Below are 24424 nucleotides of genomic sequence, written 5' to 3'. Positions count from 1 at the left end.
GAGAGAGAGAGAGAGAGAGAGAGAGAGAGAGAGAGAGAGAAATGTTTCAGCCTGGATTTAAAAATAATTACAGAAATTCTTACAGTATATGAAGTGTCTGAACAATTCATGCATGGTGTCAGGGCACTGTATATGCAGATGTATTTCTCCTGCTGTATATATAGTTTTTGTTTCTAGGAACCTTATCAGACTAAGGTTCTGTGACATTTATTTTTTATGTTTATTTAAAGCAAGCAGGATTATAAAAGGTTTCTAGTAAATTGAAATAGCAGGAAGGTAAATCATGTACTGCTTTATAAAACATGAACAGAATTTTGTAATCAGCTAAAATTAAACAGCAGCCTGTAAATAAAATGTTGCAGGTGCACAGCTGATGAACCTCTGTCAGAAGCATCTTGTTTCTCTGGAAACTTTGTGTATTTCACACGTGGGAAAAAAAAAAGATAGATAGATAGATAGATAGATAGATAGATAGATAGATAGATAGATAGATAGATAGATAGATAGATAGATAGATAGATAGATAGATAGATAGATAGATAGATAGATAGATAGATAGATGTCAAAATAATGGTACAGTACACCAGTGTCCAGAACAACAGCATGTTTCTGACAGAGGTTAGGAACACATTTATATTTTAAAAAGTAGATGTTTAAAACATAACATTTTTTCCATTGAGTTTCCTAACTTCGTTGCTGCCCTCAACAGATATGTCTTTAGTATTAAATGTAAATCTATATATGGACAAATACATACATACATACATACATATATATATATATATATATGTGTGTGTGTGTGTGTGTGTGTGTGTGTGTGTGAGAGAGAGAGAGAGAGAGAGAGAGAGAGAGAGAGAGAGAGAGAGAGAGAGAGAGAGAGAGAGAGAAAGAGAGAGACTTGGCCAGTTTAACACTATGAAACTTACCATGAATCTTATATTTCATTTAATCTTATATTTAATTTAGCCTAACTAGACCAACAGTCCTATTTGTACTCCTTCAGTACCAAATGTATATGAATATATATCTGTCCATACCATTAATATGCAGGCAATAAAAAAAATTCTTCACTTATAGTAGTTAATGTAAGTTATTATAATAAATAATAAATAATAATAAAAGTCATCCATATCCTAATAATAATAGGGTGATGCTTCATTGTAAGGCATGTCACTTTTTGTCATTGTCTTATGACCACATGTTCCTTCTAGAGTGATTGTCTTATAAGGTGTCTTATAATATAAGGTGTAATAATAATATATAGGGTGTTCCTTGTAATGTGATTAAGACAGAGGGTTTCCTTCTTGGAGAAAGAGAGGATCCCTGTCTGCTGTCTCTTATGACACCAAATCCTGACCCTGTTACAGTCTGGTCTGCTCCAGGGCTGAGATAGGAACATGGGCCAGGCCAGGTTCCATTGCCTGAGTTGACTCAGCATCAGCTCTAAGAAAGGTATGAAACTTTTGTGGCTTGTTTTTTACTACCCACACACCCTGCCATACCACACAATAACCCAGAGGAAGAACTACAACCATCATAGGGATGGTAAAGTCCTTAAGAAGACTTCATTTCATTAAATGCCTAAAAACATAACCATCCTCCTGTGTATGTGCTTCCAAAAGGCAGTAAAGACTTTTTTCTGAAATGAAAAAAAAAAGGCTTTCAAGTTTAGAGAACAATTTTCAGAAAGGTTCTGGAAAACGTTCTGACATCTCAGGAAAGAAAGGAGGGAAACCATTCAAGTGGTGCTCAAAGGTGGAGCTCTGAACTCAACTGAGAATATTGTCAGGCATTGGCAGGAAAATATTGGGAAGGTCCTTATGCTGGGAAATATGCTTCTTATACACTAGTTAGGGCTACTGGAGGATCAGATTCTGTCTCCTTTTCTGAAGTCACTGAGGTAGTTGGAAAACTCCTTCATGGCAAGGCACCAGGAGGGGACGAGGTCCACCCATGACTGATGAAGGCCCTGGATGTTGAGGGCCTATCTTGGCTGACACACTTCTGCAATATATCATGAACCTTGGGACATTGCTTCTGGACTAGTAAACTGGGGTGGTGGTCTATATTTTTAATAAAGAGGATTGGAGAGTGTATGCAAACAACAGAGGGATCACACATCTCAGCCTCCCTGGGAAAGTGCATACCAAGACACTGGAAAGAAAGAACACTTTGTCCAAATGTCAAGCCTAGGATTCAGGAGTAACAATCTGGATTCCATCCTGTCCATGGAATGGTGGATCAGCTCTGGATTAGTCTCTCCCAGGTAGCTGAGGGGTCATGGGAGTTTGCCACTCCGGTATACATGTGTTTTGTGGATCTGGAGAAGGCATATGACCATGTTCCCAGAGATATTCTGTGGGAGGTGGTCCAGGAGTATGGGCTGGCGGGAGCATTAATGTGGGCCATTCGATCCTTGTTTTCTTGGAGTGAGAGCTGTGTCCACATTCTCGGCATTAAGTCAAGCTTGTTCAGTGTGGGTGTTAGACTTCACCAAGGGTGCGCCTTGTCTCCACTCCTGTGTGCAATACTCATGGATAGAACAGCAAGGCATAGCCTAGGACAGGAGGGCTTCTGATGAGGGGACCTGGAGGTTGCATTGCTGCTACTTGTGGATGATGATGTGCTTCTGGCTTCCTTGTAAGGAGACCTTCAGAACGCAGTTGAGCAGTTTGCAGCCTTGTGAAGCTGTCAACGTGGATCAGCACCTCCAAGTCTGAGGCCCTGGTTTCTACTGGAACAGGGAAGTATGCTCCCTCTGGCTAGAACCTCCTGCAAATGAAGGAGTTGAAGTAACTCGGGATGTTGCTCATGAGTGATGGGAATAGGGATCATAAGACTGACCAAGGATTAGGTAATGTGGTCACAGTACCACCTATAAAGGCCAAGATGGAGCTAAGCTAGAAAGCAATTTACCAGTCAGTCTACACCCCCACCCTCACACCCTCACCTATGGTCATGAACTCTGAGTAATGACAGTTAAGCTTTTCAGCCACCTGAATCTGCAATTTCATAGTTTCTATCAGGGAAGAGTTCAGAGTAGAGCAATTGCTCTGCTGTGTCGAGAGGAGCCAATCGAGGTGGCCCAGCATCAGATTAGGATGACCCCCTTGTTGCCTCCCATGGGTGGTGTACCAGGAGTCCTCAGGGTACACCCAGGTCCTGCTGGAGGGACAACATCTCAAGATTACCTGGGAACACCTGGGGTTCCCCCAGGAGGAGCTGGAGGAAGTGGCTGAGGACAGGGAGACCTGAGCTTCTCTGTTTACCCTATTGCCTCTGCAACCCTGAAATGGCCTAAGCAGAGAAGAAGATGAGATGAAATTTGTTTCATGTCATGTGAATATTTAATCTCCCTTGCAGAAGTTTTGTAAAAATCATACATGACAATGACTTTGGATTATTATCAAACATAACTGTGGCCCTTTTCTTACACAACAGCATTTTTCATATTGCTACCTTTCATGGACTTTGGTCTTCAGACGCACTTATATTATATAAATATGTTATTGAAATATCATGTGTTGAGGAACTATTCTAATATTATTAGGTAATGTACATATTAATAAATTTTTTTTGAGTATTGTAGATAGCATGTGATTTTTTCCCCAACCTTCTCTTGTCGTTTTCATTTGTAGGTTAGTGTGGTTTATTTAGAGATTTGCTTGTCCAGACTGATCTTGTAAATCTCCTTTACATGCAAGTAGGAAGAAATTCATCTTGAGATTTTAAATTTCTATATTTTATTATTTTGTTTAGACATGTGTTCTTAGGATACATGTGAAGAAATTCTCACTGGGTGCACTGGTTCTCCTTCACCTAGAATATCCAGCCCTGTTATTTTAGAGGTTCATACAAGTATTAATATAAGACCAAATAATTAGTAATTTTCCTACATGGTATTCAAACATACATGAAGAAACTGACATTGTCTCCTCATTTTAAAATTTGAATGTATGCTAAGGACATAAGTTGCTCAAATCATCATGCAAATCCTGTGGACATTAACTTATGTCCTGTTATGTATAGAGTGAAGTTCAGCTATATATAACACTGTAAGTACACCATTAATGAAATGACGTAGCTATGTTTAAAATCTCTGACCATTTTGAATTATGCTTAAAAACATTTACTTTGTTTTCTATGCTGTCAACACAGTGTAATTACCCTTGACTTACATAGGTGGCTATATTAAAATAGAAAATTATCAAATCAACCCAAATATGTATTGAATGACTATTCTTTATGCTCTAAAAGTTTGCAGTTTTATGATCCTATTCACCTGTTGGCCCCACATCATACTTTTTGGAAAAGTACTTTTTTTTTCAGTTGTCATTCCATTACAAGTTTCAAGATCTGACACTAAAAGCTCTACATTTTTGTTGTTCAAATCCATGTTGAATCCTCAGAGTTGACATACTTCCATTCCTGAAATCCTAACCAGCTGCTCTAGAACCGGTAACTCTGGGGCTTCTTCACACCAGTTGCACCAACAGGTTTTAAGCCTGGTAGTAAGCTAAGTCAGTCATAACTTTCTGGGAATTATTAAAACTGTTGTACCAACAGGTCACAAATCAAATTTTTCCTAAGACCAGTTGTAAAAATTACATCTAGCTGGGAGTAGATTCTATGATAAAGAGAAAGTGTAGAGGTGTTTATTTGAATCACCAGTCAACATGGACATATAACTTTATCAGTTAATCAGTATTATCATTAAAAGTGCACTGAAAATATATATCTGTCCAAGCACTATGCTAAATTTAGCTGAATCATAAACAAAACGTTTGACTGTTAACTATTGTTTGGTAAACTGAAAAACGGTTGTTTGGTAAACACATATGCAAGTACAGCTAACAGAGAGTTCCTTAAGTCTCCCTCCAGAGTCTGGACCAACTACAAACAATCGTAAGAGTTGACTCATAACCAATATAATGAATGCTTGCACAACTAAATACAGTGCTAAGTAAACGGAACATAGGTATTCCCCTTTGATCCCATTTCTTTTTTTTCATACGAAAAGCAGGTTAGAACCGAGTACAGAGCCTTGAGGAACAACAGTCATTTTTCAAACAGATTGGTTTACGTTTATTTTGCATACAAGCAAATATGTGAACATGCATGTACAGTGTCTGAAAAACAGCACTTACTGCAGACACTGTGAATGGTGTTTTTAATCCAAAATAGCAAAAGTAACAGTACAGCAGTCACACTGGCAGACAGGTAATCACACTGCTGAAGTGAATGCTGGGACACCCTCCTCAGGACACATCATAGGGAGTCTCTTTCCAATTTTGCAGTTGTGCAGAAAACAAGAACAGACTAAACTAACCACATGAGTCAGCAGTGAGTTACCATGTCAGACCTGTCACACAATCAACCAAAGGTGAAAGAGGTCACTTCTGTTCCTTCATGGTCTCATAGTAACAGAATGGAAATACAGAAACCACTGTGAATAAATTTGCTTTAAACATCTTTCTAATTAGTTGTTTGCAACTGATGAGTGTCTTTCTTGGCACTGTTTGCCACTTAGTCAGTTTAACACAGAAGCAACAAACATATTCATTACATATTAACAAATGACCTCCTAACAATGGTGTGAATTTCCTTTGCAAGACAGTACTGAGATAATAATACACTGAAACATGTCTGCTTTCCTCTGTTATCAAAGGAGAAAATATAAAGACAAAAAGAAGATACTCATTTTGGCCTTCAGCAAAACGTGATTTTCAACAAGGATGAAAATGTAATACTTTCACATACAAACACAGCAATCAACTTAATGTCTGGAATGAAAGCTCTTTAAATTAAAACTTAACAATGCCCTAAATCAAAATGATAAGTGATTTCTGAGTACCAAATCTCATGAATAACAACAATGCTGAAATAAATCAATAATTGAAATGAAGAAAAAGCAGCACACCTTATTGATTTTCATCCAGTAAAAAATATACCACTTGTTAAGTCTGCACTATAATTTGGCAACTGTTATACTGAATAAGGGAATTTCATACTGGGGCCCCGGTGCCCTGAAATGGCATGTTTGTTTACATTCTACATGCGTGACCCAGCAAACAAAGGCCCAAATGGTTGACTAATGAATCAAATCAGGTATGTTCAATCTGGAAATGCTACAAACAGTTTGGGGCAGCTGTTTGGAATTGGAGATGAAAGCCCATATGCTTAACAGACCTGTTAGGTGCAGTGAAGCTAGCCAGCCATTCTCTGTGCTGGCTCTGTGCTCTCTATTGGTCTACAGACTGCAAATTGCCCATTACACCAGGGAACAGCACTGGAAATGAGGCAGAACAGTTGACTTTGTTGTTCTATGGCCAATTAATGGAAAAATAGTTCAGATAGAGAAAAATGCTGTACTCAAGCTATTCCTTTGAGTTTTGAGTTTGGTGATATGATCAAAAATAACTTTGTTTATGAAATATAACAACACACAAAAATTAATTGGCAGTGAACCTTCTTTGCAAATTTTACATTAAAACATTTATCAGGCTTCTTTTAAACCTTAACATGGGCTGTAAAAGTGCCCAAAAACTAAAAGCTAATGCCAAACATGTTATTTTTCTTCAGTAACATCTTGCATTGTATTTTTTTAATTTTAAAATTAAAATTGGCTTATTTTAATGTTCAGTTGTTTTTCATTTTTATCTTTACAGAGTCTAAGATTTATTTCTCTATTTTTCTTATTACAAGAGATGCACACTTGACCTTATCTAACCTCCATAACCTTAAAAATAACATCCAATTACAGATCTCTTTGAGAGTTTCATCTGCACTTATCAAAATAACTAGCCTGTGGCAAAGCAAATAAAATGGGGGCTTGCTTAATTCTTTAATGTGATTGGATAATCAGGCATTAAATGTGACCTACCTTTAGAATATTGATCCCTTCCACAAAACTGCACTGAAACACTCATATATAAATCTGTATTCATAAGGTTGTACAAAAGCCCTCATTTACACAGAGGACTCTCAGCTTTGGCACCAGATTGCTTCTAAAATAATTATTAAACATTTTTACTGAAGACTGAAGAATGCCCTGCTTTGCCAATGTTCCTCTGAACTGCTAAAACAACTGAAGTGCCACAAACTACAAAGGCCATAAAACAAACAAAACCTCCAGCTCTTAATGCAAAATGAGATTTAAAAATGATGAGCCTGCTTTTGTATATCCATAATTATTAGTATAAAACCCTCCCACTGTGGTATTTAATTCAATCAACTATTCATAAGTGCAGCATGAAGCACAACATAGTCTCTACTATATTCTAAATTACTTATTCGGAAAATTGAACATTTTGTCAACTTTGACCATCACAAATAACATGTATTAGGGCTAATTGGCTTCACAAAAGGATGTTAAAGACTTGTCTTGATGCCTGGCTCCTAAGAGGAAACAGGAAGGAGAGTCTCTGCATTTCAGGAGACTGTTAGTGCAGCAGATAATTATCACAGCAGATCTAATTGCTCCAAAACCACACTGACTAAAAACTAAATTTAAAAAAATGGTGAGTGAACTGATTTTGGTGAAGATAGTTGACTACTTAGTTTAACTTTGTTTTGTAAACTTTTTGGTAAGAAAAATCATTAAACTCATTATCTCTAACACATTAACTGCAAAAGATTTCTGGAACACTTTCCTTAAAAGCTTAAATAAGGTGACTGCTTATGAATAGAAGCCCAGTGATTACTGAAAGATCATCTTAATGTAAATTAAGCATACAAATTTTTAATTTTTGTACCAATTATTCCACATATTGAGTTTGGCCAAAATATTTTTTGCTTGTTTTGGTTTTGTTTTTATATCTGGATGCCTTGTTTAACCCTAATTTATTGCACAGTTTTGCACTAACTCAACAACAGAAATTCTGAGCTGGGTCATCAAAAGTATCTGGAGAGTTAGTGAAAAAAGTTAGCTGTCACATCTGTGTATATCAGATGTCAAATGTTGTGAAATCAATTAAGCAGGCATTAGGTGGATAATTAGAATCTGACCCCTCTCTTTTACACATGTCAGATATAAACACGGATACAGTGTTAGATCATGTAAACATGTGGCCAATAATTCCAAGAGAACTTGATACTTGTAAATCCACACTAAAGACTGTGGGTTAAAGTTAGCTCTAGCTATATCAATGCTGCATCCTGGCTCTCAATTGGGGCCAGAAACATTTTCCTACTGAACGGCAGGACATGTGTTATAGCTTATTATTGCACCAGTATTCATGAATGAACTCCGATGAATGGATTAGGTTATGTTAATTCTTTAATTCGCCACCGTCCTTTTGTGCCACACACTTCTCCACAATGGATGAATAATACCTTCTGCCCACCACCCCACTCCTGATGATTCCTGCTCAGATATGATTGGATGGTTGTGCCTTTACTGTCACTGTCCCAAGGCACTGGAACAGCTGACACATGACAAGCATCAGTGGTGATTGTTTTTACATGCAAGCTTAAAACACATTTTTGCCAATTGGCATTCAGTAACAGTCGATGTGCTATGCTGATGGATGACTGTGTAGTGATGTATGAGTGTTCCTGTGAGTATGGATGAGACTTGGGGGGGGGGGTCTTAAGATGGGATGAGACTGTTCATTGATTATAGAGGACTCTGGTTGTAAATGTACTATAGAAATAAAATGTACTTGCATACTTACCAACAACAATGGACAAAGAATTGTAAATAAAATGTTCACCACCATAACAAGTATTTCAAAATCCATTTATCAAAAACAGCCAAGCCATGTGTATTTTACATTAAAGAAATATTTATGTGTCTTCACAGTCACTTTCTAGTTCTGTAGAGAATGCTGGAAGACTCAATCCATGCACCTAACTGTACTTACTTAACCCAAACTTTTCAGTTGTCTAAATTGAAATACACACCTAATTCTCAGTTGTTGTATGTTGTGAAACAGATTAAACAGAGATACCTGTTAGGTAGGTATTTATATGAAATTTATATTTAGATTTATATGGAGGTTTACTACCATAACACAAGTTTATTGTACAAACTTCTATTAAGTTTAGACAACAAATTTTGTGGCCATTGGTTTCCTGAATTTTTCTAAGTCAGCTTATTACAACTTATACTGTAGCAAAAACCTGACAGGTCATGAGTTGATCATGAGTGCTAGTGCCGAGGTTCCAACCCCAGTTTGGGTTTTCAGTTTGTTCCAGCTACTCACAAACCCAAACCAGGGTTACAGAACTCTCAGTTACCAGGTCAAGGTGCAGGAGACAGAACTACAAGACTGAACTGGGAACCTCTGTGAGCAGTAAACACGTTCAACTCTGCAGGATCGGAGAGCCACCTACAAACGCTGCGAAGACTTCATAGAACCCTAAAATAATAACGAGTGTAAAATCCGACCATAGGCCCAAGTGAACACTCGAAACAAAAATATACAAACCAGTTTACTTACAAACTTCAAAGCTGAAAGGCTCGAATACAGCCGTTCAGATGTGAGCGACGCTAAACAGCAGCAGAGGGTCTCACATACTGCTCAGGTGGCCACGGCTCTCGCTTCCCCGCATTACTCGATGTCTCTGTTGTACTGGTCCAAACCTGTGTGCTTCCTCGCAATTATACTAATTTCGTGGCAATAACATTCAATACGAACACAGATCATTGTTATGGTATAGCAGCTGAAGTCAGCCGAGTCGCTGAGAATATGGAAACGAGAAGAGAATACCCTGGAAACAGCGACAAAAAAATATAATGTGGACTAGAAATTCGGGTTATACAATAACCCGGGTGACTGCCTCACTAACTTGAAACGAAATGTCGGAGACATATCCCTAACAAACAGGGATAGTCAGAATTATACGTAAAAATTATTTTTACACGTAAAAAATTAAGCGGTTACATGGATACAGATTGGATGCCCAATTCGTTATTGTTGTTATTTTAATAATTGGTGGGTAACGCGCTACATTTACTCCGTTCTATTTATATTTGCTAAAGCAGCGTATCTTTTCGAATAAATTGTACTTTTAAGTGTTGCTTTAACAGAGGATACTTTACACTCTTACTCGAGTACATTTGCGAAGTCAAATATGTTTTTTTACTCCGTTATATTTGTCACCCTTCTTTGCGTTAAATTTTAAAATAACTTTTACATTTTGTACTTTTGCCACAACCTGTCAAGTGTGGGAGGGTTAGTGAAATCCCTAAAGATGATCACTGAGTGCCAACGCTTTGCTTCATTAAATTGGACAGTAAGACAAGTGGACAGTACACCGACATAATGAACAGCGGACAGACACGTTTTGCGGCGTAGGACTGAAATGACTCGTTTTCACACATTTATGAAACTTAGCTCGCAATGTATCATTTTCTTTAAGTCTCACATATCTGTGTGTGAAATCATTGCCAGCTCTTAATGTGCATTATTAATTAGAAAGTAATTCCGATATCAATGATATTCTGAGAAAAAAAAAAGGCTGGCTAGCTAAGTTGCTGAAGTGAATTCAGTGGGCAGTAGTGTCTCAGTGGTTAAGGTACTTGACTTGTAATCGGAAGGTTGCTGGTTCAAGCCCCACCACTACCAAGCTGCCACTGTGGGGCTCCTGAGCAAGACCCTTAACCCTGTCAGTTGTCTCTACTCCACCACTGACTGATTGGGGTGATAAATGAAGCACCATTTAGGCATCAGATTTGAGAACGCTGATTGGCTGAATTTTGTCGCTCTGTGCGTATCTTGTGTCAGCAATGGTCAGCAATTGGCTGCGCTGGTGCAGCGATGGGGAGATATTTCTGGTGCGCCAGAAGAGAGATGAAATTAACCAGGAAGCTAATTTCCCCCAATATAATAATATATATTACATGTTATTGTGGATTTTACCACATATTTTTAAAATGAAAATAATTTCTACCAGGTGGAGCGGCGCCCTAGCATAAGTTACCGTGGCAAGAGCTCGGAATATTCCAAAAAACTGTACTAATCACAAAGTGATCACTGAATCCATTGTGATGCTTGTGACTTATGTTGTACGCACAATCTTTAGCCTATATGAAAAACCTCATGTAGCTTAAAAATAATACAGGAACTAAGTAGGACAAACAGCTGTTTATGTATTTTTTGTATGCTGAATTCAAATGTTTTCAGAATTTTTTCCATTATATTTACATTTACCAGACATGATCTACCAAAGTGCTTTTATCTGCCTACTTAGAACAAGAATAAATTACAAGGAAAACTGGAACAAAGGAAAGTGGAGCCCCTCTATGTTGGTGGACTACTACTGGACACGGAAGAAGGATGTTCCTGAGACCAAACATGTACAAGATTGTACATATCGTAAGCATAAAAACAGCCTTATTTATGAATAAGCAATACAGATTTCAAGTAAAATTCACTTAAAAGCTATGCCTGAGAGAAACATCTTTAAAATAGATTTGAATTCAGCATAAAAAGATCTATGAGTACCACATATTTTAGTTTGTGGGACAAAAAGAAATATATAGTATATAGGGCATGTGTAGTTTGTGGAACAAATTGTAGTAAAGTACACATTTTTCAGAGAAACAGGACATTTCTGATAGAGGTTCTTCATCAGATGTGGTATCCATGGACAGGATGGTGTCTCGGTGGTTAGCATGTTTGCCTCTCAGTGTTATGTGCCTTGGGTTTGAGTCTCTATTTGGGTGGAGTTTCCCTGTTCCCTGTGTGGGTTTTCTCTGTGATCTCTGGATTCCTATCACAGCCAAAAAACCTGGAGGTTAGGTTGATTGGATAATCTAAATTGTCCTGTGTGAATCTGAGTATGTATGTCCAGTGATGGTTGGTGCTCTGTCCTGATCTTAACCTCTTTCCCTGTACACAGTGGTTTCTTATAGCGAGTATGCTATATGCAAACTGGCTGCTGCTTCTCATTGGCATTTGAGTGTAATAGTTGATTTCTGTGCTATATAAATCTGACTAATAATGAATATTTTATCTCTCTCTCTCTCTCTCTCTCTCTCTCTCTCTCTCTCTATATATATATATATATATATATATATATATATATATATATATATATATATATATATATATATATATATATACACACACACACACACACAGAATTGTTTGGTTTTTTACTTAAGTAATAATTTAAATGACTACTTTTTCTTCTGCTTGAATAATAAACATCACGCTTTCTTCAGTACAGCTTTTGGCTACTTACCCACCACTAATTTTAATTAAATTTTTAGAACCCTGATTTTTCTAATTAGAATTTACATGTGTTTTACTCAATGGAAATATTTCTCCCTTAGTGAGAAATGGGATGAAAACAAAGACCAAATCCGGTCTAGAGTGCACAGGTAGAATCCCCATCAGGCAAAGTAAGACTTGAAAATGATGAATCCTTATACTCCTCCCTGCAGAGGTCTGAACGTCTATACCGGCAGCTTCACAGGATACAGTTCAAGGCTGGTATGTGTAGCCGATAGGCCACTTTCCCTTGCAGTAAAGCCTGACTTCAATTCACCATTTACTATGAGCTTCTCTTGCAGGGAATCTCAGCAGTGACACCACTGGCCAATGTACAGATCAGACAGACGGAATCTCTAAAACGATCATAGTGCTGCATATTGCAATCGCGATATGTCTTGTGGAAGTCCTGAATAGGGCAGGATTGGTCTACATTATTATAACGTATTTTGACCAACTATTATTTCTTGAATCTTATGAATGCTGTGAGATGCCTATAGAAGAGTCTTCTGGAACATCTGTGATCATTGTGGATGCTGGAATGTTTTGTCAGAGAGCCGCTTTTCATAAAATGAATGATCATTTTGTTAGGTACACATACTCCATAGCAGTTACGTAACAGGTTAACAGTGTGTGTCTGATCTCGTTTATGGTTTTGTTTTGGTTTTTTTTGTTCGTTGCATTGTGCCATATTTCATGTGGCCTCTTTCATGAATATTTTGAAAACAGTGCAGGTGATGTCTGGATATTTTGAATATGTATACGAATGCACATCGGTTTATGCCGGCAGGGCTGTATTCACAAATGTTTGCATAAACATTTAAAAGTGTAAATATTAATATAAAAAGGATCTGTTTAATAAAAGCATCCAGCTAATGTTTTTTAGGTCACTCATGCTAAAGGCCAATAAATTTCACAATGTACAGAGAGTACAGGATTCCAGTATAGTCAGTGCACCCACAGAATGTACAATAGTGGTGCCAGTAGTGGTAGATTAAAACTTTCAAATGACTGCCATATATTTTACAGATGAATAGGCACAGCTATATGTGTATATAATAATGTGATTATTTATATAGCATATTTGTGACCTTGGTAAAGATAATAATAATGTTTATTTACATATTACTCTTTGATTTCAAAATCTCAAAGTGCTTAAAAACAGATAAATTACAATCATTTAGGATTACTATAAAACAAACCTAAATTTACTGGCTAAACAAGTATGCTTTTACTCTATATTTAATAACTTCTAATGATCTTGCATATCTAAAATTCTTTTGGAACACTGTTTAAGAGGAGCAATGACAAATAGGTTAATCCAGATAAGGTGCAAGGCATTCTGAGTTTTTTGAGTATGTCACGAGTCCACCAGCAGCACCACATACCAGGTGCTCTGCTTCCAACACCTGCACCTAATTTTAGATTCATTACTGGGTTATTTATATACCCATCTTTGCGATGAAGGCTTGTTTGTGCTGCTCACCAGTCTTTTTTTCTGACATGGGTCCTTGTGTATTTTTATTCTGAGGTTTCTTTAATTAATGAAGCACTTAGTGCACTAGCTTCCTTACATTGACTCTTAGTCATTACCAAATGCTGACAATGGACAGTGCAGTAGGAGCTATATCTAAGCAGGATCCTGTCCACCTAGAGGACATGCTGATTACCAGAGAGCAACACAGTGCTTGTCAATTATACTCTGATGTTCTGCATCCTGGCTGCTCTGAATGTCTAAATGTCATCAGAGTCCCCTACACACATAGAGGTAGGAAGAAGCCAACGTGCCACTGCAGAGTGTCAGAGTCAGTTGAGTGCAGTGCTGTGCCTGTACTCTAGGAGGTCTGGGTATCTAAGTGTGGATTAGGCAGCTCACCCAGACGCCAGGACCCTGTTTCTGAATGATTCTGTTTCCTGCTCTACTGCTTCATTCACAATACCTTTAATGGAATTCAAGCATAAATACCAGTTAAACCATGCTGAGCACTTGTGTGAATACCAGTGAGACCATGCTGACTGCCTCTCTGAACACACACAAGCAACAGTTGCCCCATGGACTCAGGGAGGGTCCTGTAGCAGACTCAGTACCTGTAGCTTCAGATTGGTGACTTACACTTTGAAACGATTTCATTAAGTCATAACTCACCCCAGCATTTGGTCATTATGGGACAGTTTTGTCTTGAGAACCACAACTCCTATATCTGCTGGACCTGCAAAGAGGCTGTAGCCTGCTCTATGAAGTTCCCAGGAGCATTGACTCTGACCCCAATGCACACCAACCTCCATACAGACCTCAGCCACAGAGGGACTGGACAATGTGCCCCAAAATTGGGCCGAGCTGGCAGAACCAAAGCAACTACCCCTTTACTGTCCTTGGAACTGTGCCATAGAGCTGTTTCCAGTGACAACACCTGTGTTCTCAGGTCTATGCCCTGTTCAAGAGAAACAGTGGCTATGGAGGAATACATCTGTCTGTCCATTTCTACAATGTCAGCAGTTTTTATTTGTGGGGGGGTGGCACACTACTACAGAGGTTTCCATGACATCACTGTAAAGTTCCATATTCCCTGCCTTTGGTGCCAGCTGCACTAGAGCAACTTCATGGAGCAGGTGTGTACATGACCCTGCACCACGCCACACATCATCTGCACAGTGCATAGTCTTGTGCATATCTGGGAAGGAGACAAGTGGAAGGCCGCTCAACAACATCTGGCCTCTGAGTACTTGAAAGATGCCTTTGGGTCTAGTTAATGCTCTGTTGATATGCCAGCCTTTTGGAAACAAAGTCCTCTGTGCCTCTGCTTCACCAGTTTGATGTGATGTACTTCATTATTTACTCACCAAACTAGGAGGAGCATGTTGGTCACATCTAGACCCTTCCAGACGTTTGCTGTCATGGATACGTCGAAGGTGGGAGTGGAGGCTGTTTTATGACAGAGCAAGGGAGAAGCCGTCTGATATCTGTCCCTTAAGGTCACACGATGGATCGGCTGCATATGCCGTGAGGAATTCTACTTAGATTTATGCAAGAGGAGAGGTCAGAGGTCAGCTACAATAACAGGCTCACTGGGAGGGTTATGATCTGGAAGAGGGGTACTGGGACCCTGCTGGACTGATATGCTTCAATGTCAACATATGCATGCTGTTTGTGCTGTAAATTGTGTCAGTTACTTATTTAACCACCGTGCAACAGTTCTTTGCAGTTCCCTAGTCAGAGCTGAGTGCAGGAACCCACCAAACGGACTGGCTACACACACACACACACACACACACACACACACACACACACAGGTGTAACAGTGTGGTATTTAGTTAAAAAACTTTTTAAATTGTTCTTCATACGTTGGGCTACAATTTTCTCATACAATTTTGAGAGGTTAACTTGTTCATATGTGGATTCAGTTCTCAAGTAAGTATAACTAACTAGATGCTATATAAAGTTTGATTCAGGAGGAATTCTCGACCAGGTCATTAAAAAGAAACCGTTCAAAATTAAATACTGTTCCATCCATTTCAGCACATGACCAACCCTATATGGATGCTGCATTCGGAAGCCTGTCAGATACCACACAGCATTGTTATCTTGAAAAAGAAACATAAATAAACAAAACCATAAATAAATGCTTCCACCAGTGCTCTTAAAGGATGATTCACTAAGAAGCCCAATGCTGAATACAAGATACGCATAAGAAATAAATACTGAAATAAAATAAGCGCAGAAATCATATAAACGCACACAGTACATCCAACACTAAGCTCTGCTTGGCATGCCCTATAATTCAGAAAGTAATTCTCAACATGTACACCCCCTATATGTTAATTAACTCGTTACCCTCATAGAGACATTTCCAAAATAACAGGATCCAAATCCTGTTGGTTCTTACTCAATGAAAGATGATCAACCGTCAAATCCCTGGCCAAGAGGAAACATCAGTCTAAGAGAATGTTCAAAGTGCAATATTTCTGCATTCAATTTGCAGCAAACCAGCAAATTAACAAATGGGCACCCATCACAAACATGGTCATAAACAGTGAAAAGCAAGAGCTGTGAGAAATAAATTGATTTGGCTGAAAATGGTGAATGGGGCATGACTCATTAGTTCTAACCGAAATGCAAACTTCCCCTAGAGCTCATCCTGTGGAGTAGCTAATGAGTAAAATAAGACATTAACACCCCTAAGATCATGGGTTTGAGTCCCAGTACTGTTAGTCTTATCAGGTAAAATGCTCTGGATTCATGGGTCTTCCAATTGCTTTAATACTATTCAGTCACAAGTCCTACCTAGCTGTGTTTTAGTAATACATTTTATTTCAACAGCTTTTTCCACTATAAAAGCTGGAAAATTATTTTACATAAAAAGAAACAGTAAAAACGTCTTCACTGGACTCAGCGCACCTGTTGTGGTCTGATATGGTTCCACAGAAAGAAAAAAAAAAAGTCTCTTACATGCGTCTTCGGCGCATTTGTTCATCATCACAAAGAAACTCTGAACTGATTCCTAAAAACATGAAGTGTCTTGTGCTGTTCAGTGGCTATGAGCTATATTTTCACATCTACATTTATTGTATATTAAAGACTCCAAATATATATATATATAAAAATTTGTTTTCCTTTCCTCAGGGTGACAGCACATGTATTGCAGCAGGTGGCAGGAACAGATAACAGGATGGGATTGATTTTAGACACTGACCAACCAGACTGTTAAAAACACCAGGTGACGAGATCCCTCAACCAAGAAGAAAGTGTCTCATTGCGTCTTTTTAATAAGTTACTGCTTCTTATGTCCTTCAGGTTACCTCAGTCAAGCCAGTGAGCAAGAAACATGCAAGTTACAGATCATCAAACCGTTTTATCGTTTAATTCTCCAAAACAGGATGACATTCCAGGAGGAGATGACAGAAAGAAGCATCGTGCTGGTCAAGGCAGCAACAGCATTAGAGTTGACCAAAAATACAATTTTAACCCCTACATAATCAATAAAAGATACAGTCATGGAATTGTCTAACATTGGGACTTTTAGAAAAGAAGGTCAAAATTACAGTCAAAATCAAACATTATGAAGACAATCAAAACTCATTTACAAGTCATTTTATATGGGAAGAATACATTAAACGTACAACAGCAACAAGAGGCCCATGCACTCGAAAGCTCCGCATGTTCGGACGCCTCTACCACAAGCGCCTTCGAGAAGCTGCATCACGACATGGAAAAGCACACCAGGTCCAACTACATGATCAGTCTTCTTGTGCCATCATTTTAAGCTCAGTGCTATGCAGCACAACTTTTCTCTCCAAGTTTAGTCACTTAACCAAGAAACTGCGTATTGTGCTAAACCCATGTAAGCATTTGTGGAAGGTGTAGGTGTTACTGGCATAGAGCCTCCATGTATGTCCCCCTCTACCGTGGAAAAAAGTTCCAGGTGTGTGTTACCCAGCTGGAGGAAAATACTTAACTGAGAAGTGAATGCTGTGGTCAGCAGTACAGGGTCATGTAGTGTCACACACAAACGCACAAACAGATTTATCCGTTCGTTAAACTGACAAACACAGCAGACCATTCCTAAATTTGAATGGGATGGAAAAAAAAAAACTAAAAACATGGAAGGAAAAAAAAAGCAAAAATAGCTGATTATGGACCACCTGGAGTGGAACGCTCCCGTTCAGGGCATCTTCTCAAACACAAACACCAGGTAAATACCTGCAACACAAACAGCAGGTCAACAGCCACAATACAAACACCAGGCAAACACCAACATAAAAAAGAACACAGATACAGGACCAGACCAGATCTGGATCACTGGGTTGAGCACAGTGGGCTTAATAAAACCAGAGGTAAAAACCAATGTTGGATGGTAATAACAGGTGGTTGTATACGAACACATTCACTAATGTGAAAATGGCCTAAAAGCCAATCAGACCGGTGAGATTGCTGCTTTGTGCAAAATAATTAAAATGTCAGTCAGAAGCACCTAAGCAGGGAGACAAGGTCACAGAACCTACTGACGATCAATGCGGACATAGGATGTTTGTCACATCTGCAGTAAATGCTCAGGCGGCACTGTACTGCTATTTTTTCATTGGTACACAAACACAAACACCACCAGGTATGTTTTCACAAGAGTCTGGACATAATCAAGGGCCTTGTTATCAGCACAGAACACACTGCACCACTCTGAGTGAAATATGGTTCTTGGACTAAGTTTCCCCTCTTGGGTTTAAATGAGGTTTAAATATGGTTATATGAGGTTAAACAGATAATGGCCACTTTTCAAACCAAAGGGGAAACTAAAGTACACATCTGACATAGTAGGAAAAAATAGTGTATTCAATTTTTTAAATCCTTATAAACATTTTTCAACATATCATTAGTGGTGTCCTTTTAAACACATGGTACATCACTTAATGAACTTTAAAAAACTTTAAAAGCTATATACCCTGTAAGGATACAACCTTACATGCATAACTGTCCAAAGCTTTCTGAAATTAATCATTAAAACAGAGAAATAGCAGCACATAGCTGTGGTACATTAAGTATAGACGCGAGTACATACTTGTAGCCTCCCACTCGGACTTTGATAGCGTGCCCTACAAAGGAGAAAACAAAGGTGAGACGTCAGCACTACAGAAACAAACCCAGAGGAGCAGATCCCTCATACAGGCCGTGTGGCATTGTGGAATTTCAAATGCCTGATCTGGAATCAGTGTTTCTGCACTTGATAACATTCGGGTCCTAATGCACAAAGTGGTGCAGGACTGAGAACTGTGCTCCCACTCACACCCACCTAGCCCTGCTGTGAAGAGAGCTGGGCTGTGTTGTGTAGGATGTGTAGTGTGGTGCAGGGCCATGTTGTGTGCACTGACCAGAGGCAGTCTGACTCCGTGGTTTTCTGCTATCTTCTCAGCATGGTCATACTCCCCTGGGCTATCTGATGCTAGGCGGGCTCTGTCATCTCCAGGGTATGCCTAAGCCCGACCACAAACGCGCACGAACACACAATTTCACTGCTGTTACACAGGAGCAGGTGTAGCATTTATGCCCTTGGTGTGCAGGGGTTTTCAGAGCATTTTTCACATTATTTTTTTCCCCTCCCAACCCAGGTCCATTTGCTCTGTGTGTTTGATGCATTTGGTCAAGTATGAAAGCTGTTTTTCAGTTTAGGAGCAGTGCAGAGAACCAATCTATGGTCCTCCTGAATTAAGTGGTCTGGAGTTTGCTAAAACGCAGAAAATGGATGAACCTAGTAGCAAACATGCAAATTGACATATGGAACTATGCACTCGATCCATAAGTCAAGATGGAATTCTTCAGGGCAAAAGCAAACCAGTGATGAGCCCCTATCTCAAACTAGCCCAGAATCGGTGCCTGGGTGTAGACTTGAGCAGGTGCAAACACCCCGAGATAACGCCACAGCTGCACAGCCTCTTCCTCCCCTCTTGCTCAGAAGGAAAGAGCTCTGCAGCTGAGCTCTCTGACATACTGAGACTGGAAGAGATGATCAGTTAAGTTCTCGGGAGAGAAGGAAGCACTGCAGACCATATTTATTCTTTATTAGCAAGGGCCAAATGGTCATAGATAATGAGACTGAGCAGAACAAAAAGTGGTCAGTGCCAATATATACCTGTGCTCCACTTTCACTAATTTTGTCCTTTTTTTGTACAGGTTGCCATGGTGATAATTCTAGTTACCTTTGATAGACACAAGAACATTCATGCGCAAACATGCATACAAGCGCATGCGTGCACACACAAACACACATACCTCCAGTCCCTGCATCCTCTGCATCAGAATTTTATTCTGTTCATTCTTTATCTTTTCTTCAAAGAACTCATGGAAAGTCTTCTTATACACCAAGCGCATGTTGTACCTTTTTGCCATTCTAGACAGGAAATATTTAAGACACACACATACACACACCCACACACAAGCCACTTTATTAGTACAACTACACAATTAGTCAGCCATCGGCATGCCACAAATTAGTGGTTGGTTTCTGACCCCTGGACCACTGCTGACTAGCTGGTATTAAGGTGGTGGATCATTATCAACACAGCATTAACACCAACATGGTGGGAGCAGTAGGGTTGTAGTGGTTGACCTGATAAAAGTGCACTAGCCTCAGCAGTGTGTCTGGGTTGGTTTACTTGTCTCTGTGTTTTCATGTTATGCTAACTGAACAGATCTTTAGTGTAATGCATATATATTGACTGAAAACACACCACAATTCTGTTCTTTATAAATTAATCTCATCTGCTTTCAAACTGCATTTTTTCTACTGGACATAAACCAGCAGTTCCCTAAATTGACAAAGTTATGGAAGTTCGCCATCTGCTGGCAGATTATGCTATTATACAAAAAGGGGACAGGTGTGAGTAGTTTAATGAAAGTCACTTACTCTTCAAACAAGGGAAAATACACCAGGAACTCTGGCACATTGACGACTCCCTCGAGGCTGAAGTCATACTGACAGCCAAACAGTGGATAGGAACCCTTCTGCTGAAACGTAACACGATACACCTCGTTCCCAAAGCTGTTGGAGTCAGACGCTTCCAAACGCTTCCTACACACCAAGAGGAAAGCTGACATTAACACCACACTGGTCTTATTAAGAGCAGAGTCAGTTTATTCAGTTCAGTTTATTCGCCTGTATATAGAGTCAATACATTTCTGTTAGCCAAATGAGTCTTCCACATACTGAACAAAATCCTTTGTGGTAGGTGTTAATTTACCCTCTTTTCTCTTCAAGTAAAAAAAGGACTAATCTAGAAGCAAAGCTAAGCAAGAGCACGGTAATATCCAGTTCTCCGTGTGAGTGGAGCGAACCACAACGTCTGGACATGCTAGGAGACAGAAGTACACATGCCTGTTCTCACTTCCACTGTAGAGTGTAGGTTCATTCACTAAATATTGAGCACGCGTGGCATGCGTGTGTGGTGTGTGCCTTAGTCTTAGACCAGTTTCTCTCTCAGGAACAGTACTGCACTTAATTTCTCTCATTTTCTTTCATCTCCAATCTTTGATTTGTTTCTATGCCCATTATCTCTTTATATTTTAATTTGTTTCAATTAAAGCAGGATATGTTTGTAAACATTTTCTTCTAAATAAAATAGCTTTTTAGCTTATTTCTTCAACTACCACATATAAGAAATGTGCTATATAAATTAACTTGTCTTGTCCACCAGGTGCTAGATGACCAGTGGGGTCCCTATTAAGAAGAATGTAGCCCTTGTGAATATGTGGGGTATGTGAGTGTGTGTACATTTGGGTTTGTTTAAGCATGTGTGTCTGCATGTGTGAGCGCATTCATGTGAGGGTGTGTGTGTGTCTGTGAAAGAGAGTACAAGCACACATGTTCTTACACTAGCTCGTAGGCGTCCGGCGTGGTGCCGATGAAGAAGCCCCCAGGCCGAAGCCTCTCACATGCATTCCTCAGCATGGTGTCAGCCTGTGCCTCACTCTCAAATGAGTAATGATACACAAACTGGCAGCTGCACACGTCGAACCGGAGCTTGGGATCACTCAGCTTCTCACTCAGCAACTCCTAAACACAAACAGCTTCATCACTTCTGTGACTTTACAGATTTGCCAAATTTTTAAAAAGCAGACTTTTGAAGAATTAGGTTTTATTTATTTGAGGCATTTCACTATACAACTAGGATGAAGAATTCATACTACAGACAGTACATTCATGGTACACGGTAGTAAAGGCTGAGGACAGCAACTACAGCCAGTCTCAAACCCGAGTCATCCTGGGGGAGATGCACACTACGCACAGCTCCATCTGCAAACACCCCAGGGACTGGGGTGGAAGAATCGCAGGTAAACTCTAACTTGTAGCCTGCTGTGTGTGTGTGTGTGTGTGTGTGTGTGTGTGTGTGTGTGTGTGTGTGTGTGTGTGTGTGTGTTTATACCCTGGCACAGTCGGCAGTGATGAACTCTGCGTTGAAAATGCGCTCGCCAGGATAGCCCCTGCTCCTCATGTCATTGTAACGTTGACGACACTGTTCCACTGACACATCAGCTATATCTACAACACACACACACATACCCATATACACACACAACCCTCAGCAAATTTCACAAATATTGACAAGAGCAAACCTTTCACTACTCCACAGAACCACCTGGGCAAAAATGGCATTAAGAATAAACAATGAAGTTTGCATTACATGTGTTTTGGAAAGCAGCCAGGTGGACTAAGCCCCAAGCTGTGTTAGCAAGCCCCCCCATGCATGAACGAGAGCCGAGAGGGCAGGTACCTGCACACACCAGCCGGCTGATACGAGCCTTCCTCCACTTAAGCAAGTCTCCTCCTTTCCCGCAGCCCAGGTCCAGCACGGCCACGCCCCTATGGCCACGCCCCACCTTATCCAAGATCTCACCTGAGGGCGGGGCACAGAGACACAGACAGCCACAACATGAGGAGCCCAAGTAGGGAGGGAGAGCAACTGGATGGTGAGCTGTGTTTTAGACCAAGGACCCAGGGATCTGTCTTTCAAGTCTGATGACCCTGAAAGCCGGGCTTTAAAGGCCCTAAACAGGACTTCATTAACAGAGCAATCACTACAAAAGGCTGAATGATGCAGATAAAACACTGCATTGTGATTCACTGGTGAACAGTGATTTTGCTTCCTAACAGTCTTATATTTCTTATCCATAAATAGCATTTACTTAAAAATCATACGTGATAGGAAAATACCACAAAATATACTATAAGGTCCACTTATGTTAATTTGGGATTAAAAAAAAAGTGTTCTCGTAACATAAACCTTGCTGTATTTTAAAAACATACTGGCAAACTCAATGTTATAGAATGATTATTTTGTCTACAATCAAGTGAATTCTATGATCAGGCAAATTACCCACAGAAAACTCGCCTGGAGTCTAAGGTTGGTCAAAATGGTCACAACACAAAAATGTTTATGTAAGCATCACATCTAACCCTTCAAAAGAGCACACACTGAACTCACATATTGTTTAGCCATGGACTACACCAAGCCTGTGCCTATATACAGAGAATTATGTTAAAACTGTTCAGCTGCTAAAAACTCCCTAGGAACTACTAGTCCACTCCAACCAGAGTTTATGACAATTACAAAAACTCCCCATGCAAGTGCAATATCCATCACAGATACAGCACCTCAGCAGCACATGTAGTTTATGAGAAGAATGTAAGGGATTGAAAGCCGTGAGCCAAAACTGACCAATAAGGACACTCTTCATCCAGTTGTTGAAGTTACGCAGATGGATTATTCTGCTCCTGCTGCGCTCAGCTAAGCCGCACTCCTGAAGTCTGTTGTAATGTGTGGCCACTTTCTGACTGTGCCCCTCTCCAGTATCCTACAACACAAATAGGTTAAGTATAAGAAAGGCTGACATTGTCAAGCCAACTCGAATCAGTCTGGAATGGCATTAAGCAGATAAATAGGAGCTTTTCTGAAGTGGACCTCGGCGAGGCACTTACGAGCTTCTTGGTGGGAGAGACATATTCCTCACTTTCGCTTTCGTGCTTCCTCTTCAAGGTTGACGTCTGCCCAGAAAGAACCTCTGATTCCTTCTCTGTGTCGCTTGAAAATGTGCCCTTCCCACCCGCCACCGTGGGTAGTACTGCAAATTGCCCAGAAAAAAAAACAAAAAGAAACAAAACATAAACCCATTTGGTGCCGTTAGGCACCATTTCACACGGAACAATACAGGAAGGTTAGTACGAATAAAAACCGGACAACGTTCTAGTGAAAGAAGAGAAAGAATTCAAAGTTTTGTTATGAGTACAGTAAACCTTTCACGTAAAAGACAAGCATGAATCGTAACGAGACTTTGTAGCTTTTCAGGACTATAAACACAACGAGTGGCTAACGCTAGCTAGTTTAGCAATCCGACGCTGCAGTGTCCGAAGTCAACAAAGCTCCGGTCACACAGCCCAGAAAATGGTCGCCTCCGGTATCCGAGGCACAGAGACAAACTCGGATCCGCGTCGATCAATCGGTACATTTTAGTGCGAGCACACACAGCTCGACACGCCAACAAAACAGCCGCCGGCCTGTGGTACTCACTTGAGTTTTCCGCCATCATGGAGCTCACATTCGGGTTGCTCGCGGACCGAACGGTTGCGTTTAATTTAGCAAACACGGAAACAGCGCCGCCTGTAGGTCTGGCATAAGTATCTATCTATCTATCTATCTATCTATCTATCTATCTATCTATC

General features: G+C 39.8%; 1 protein-coding gene across 1 annotated transcript; it reads right to left on the bottom strand.

Moving 5' to 3' along the window:
• Window positions 1-17051: 17051 nt before the first annotated feature.
• On the bottom strand, window positions 17052-24373 carry rnmt (RNA (guanine-7-) methyltransferase). The gene is made up of 11 exons (XM_027022910.2): window positions 24273-24373; window positions 23684-23826; window positions 23424-23559; window positions 22479-22601; window positions 22131-22246; window positions 21579-21760; window positions 20615-20779; window positions 19981-20098; window positions 19083-19184; window positions 18773-18806; window positions 17052-17919 (listed from the first exon to the last, which is right to left on the bottom strand). Exons 1-11 carry the CDS (start codon window positions 24289-24291, stop codon window positions 17882-17884), a joined length of 1176 nt encoding a protein of 391 aa, XP_026878711.2. The 5' UTR covers window positions 24292-24373; the 3' UTR covers window positions 17052-17881.
• Window positions 24374-24424: the final 51 nt, after the last annotated feature.

Source organism: Electrophorus electricus, chromosome 8, assembly GCF_013358815.1.
Source record: "Electrophorus electricus isolate fEleEle1 chromosome 8, fEleEle1.pri, whole genome shotgun sequence".
NCBI classification, from domain to species: Eukaryota; Metazoa; Chordata; class Actinopteri; order Gymnotiformes; family Gymnotidae; genus Electrophorus; species Electrophorus electricus.
This window is presented reverse-complemented; position numbering and strand designations above follow the sequence as displayed.

Excerpts from the sequence above, each read along its gene's own strand:
- rnmt (XM_027022910.2), bottom strand. Across the intron at positions 20,780-21,578 it reads CCGGACGCCTACGAGCTAGT|GAAGCGTTTGGAAGCGTCTG; the intron begins GTAAGAACATGT and ends CTTGGTGTGTAG. Across the intron at positions 19,185-19,980 it reads AGAGGATGCAGGGACTGGAG|GCATACCCTGGAGATGACAG; the intron begins GTATGTGTGTTT and ends GGTCGGGCTTAG.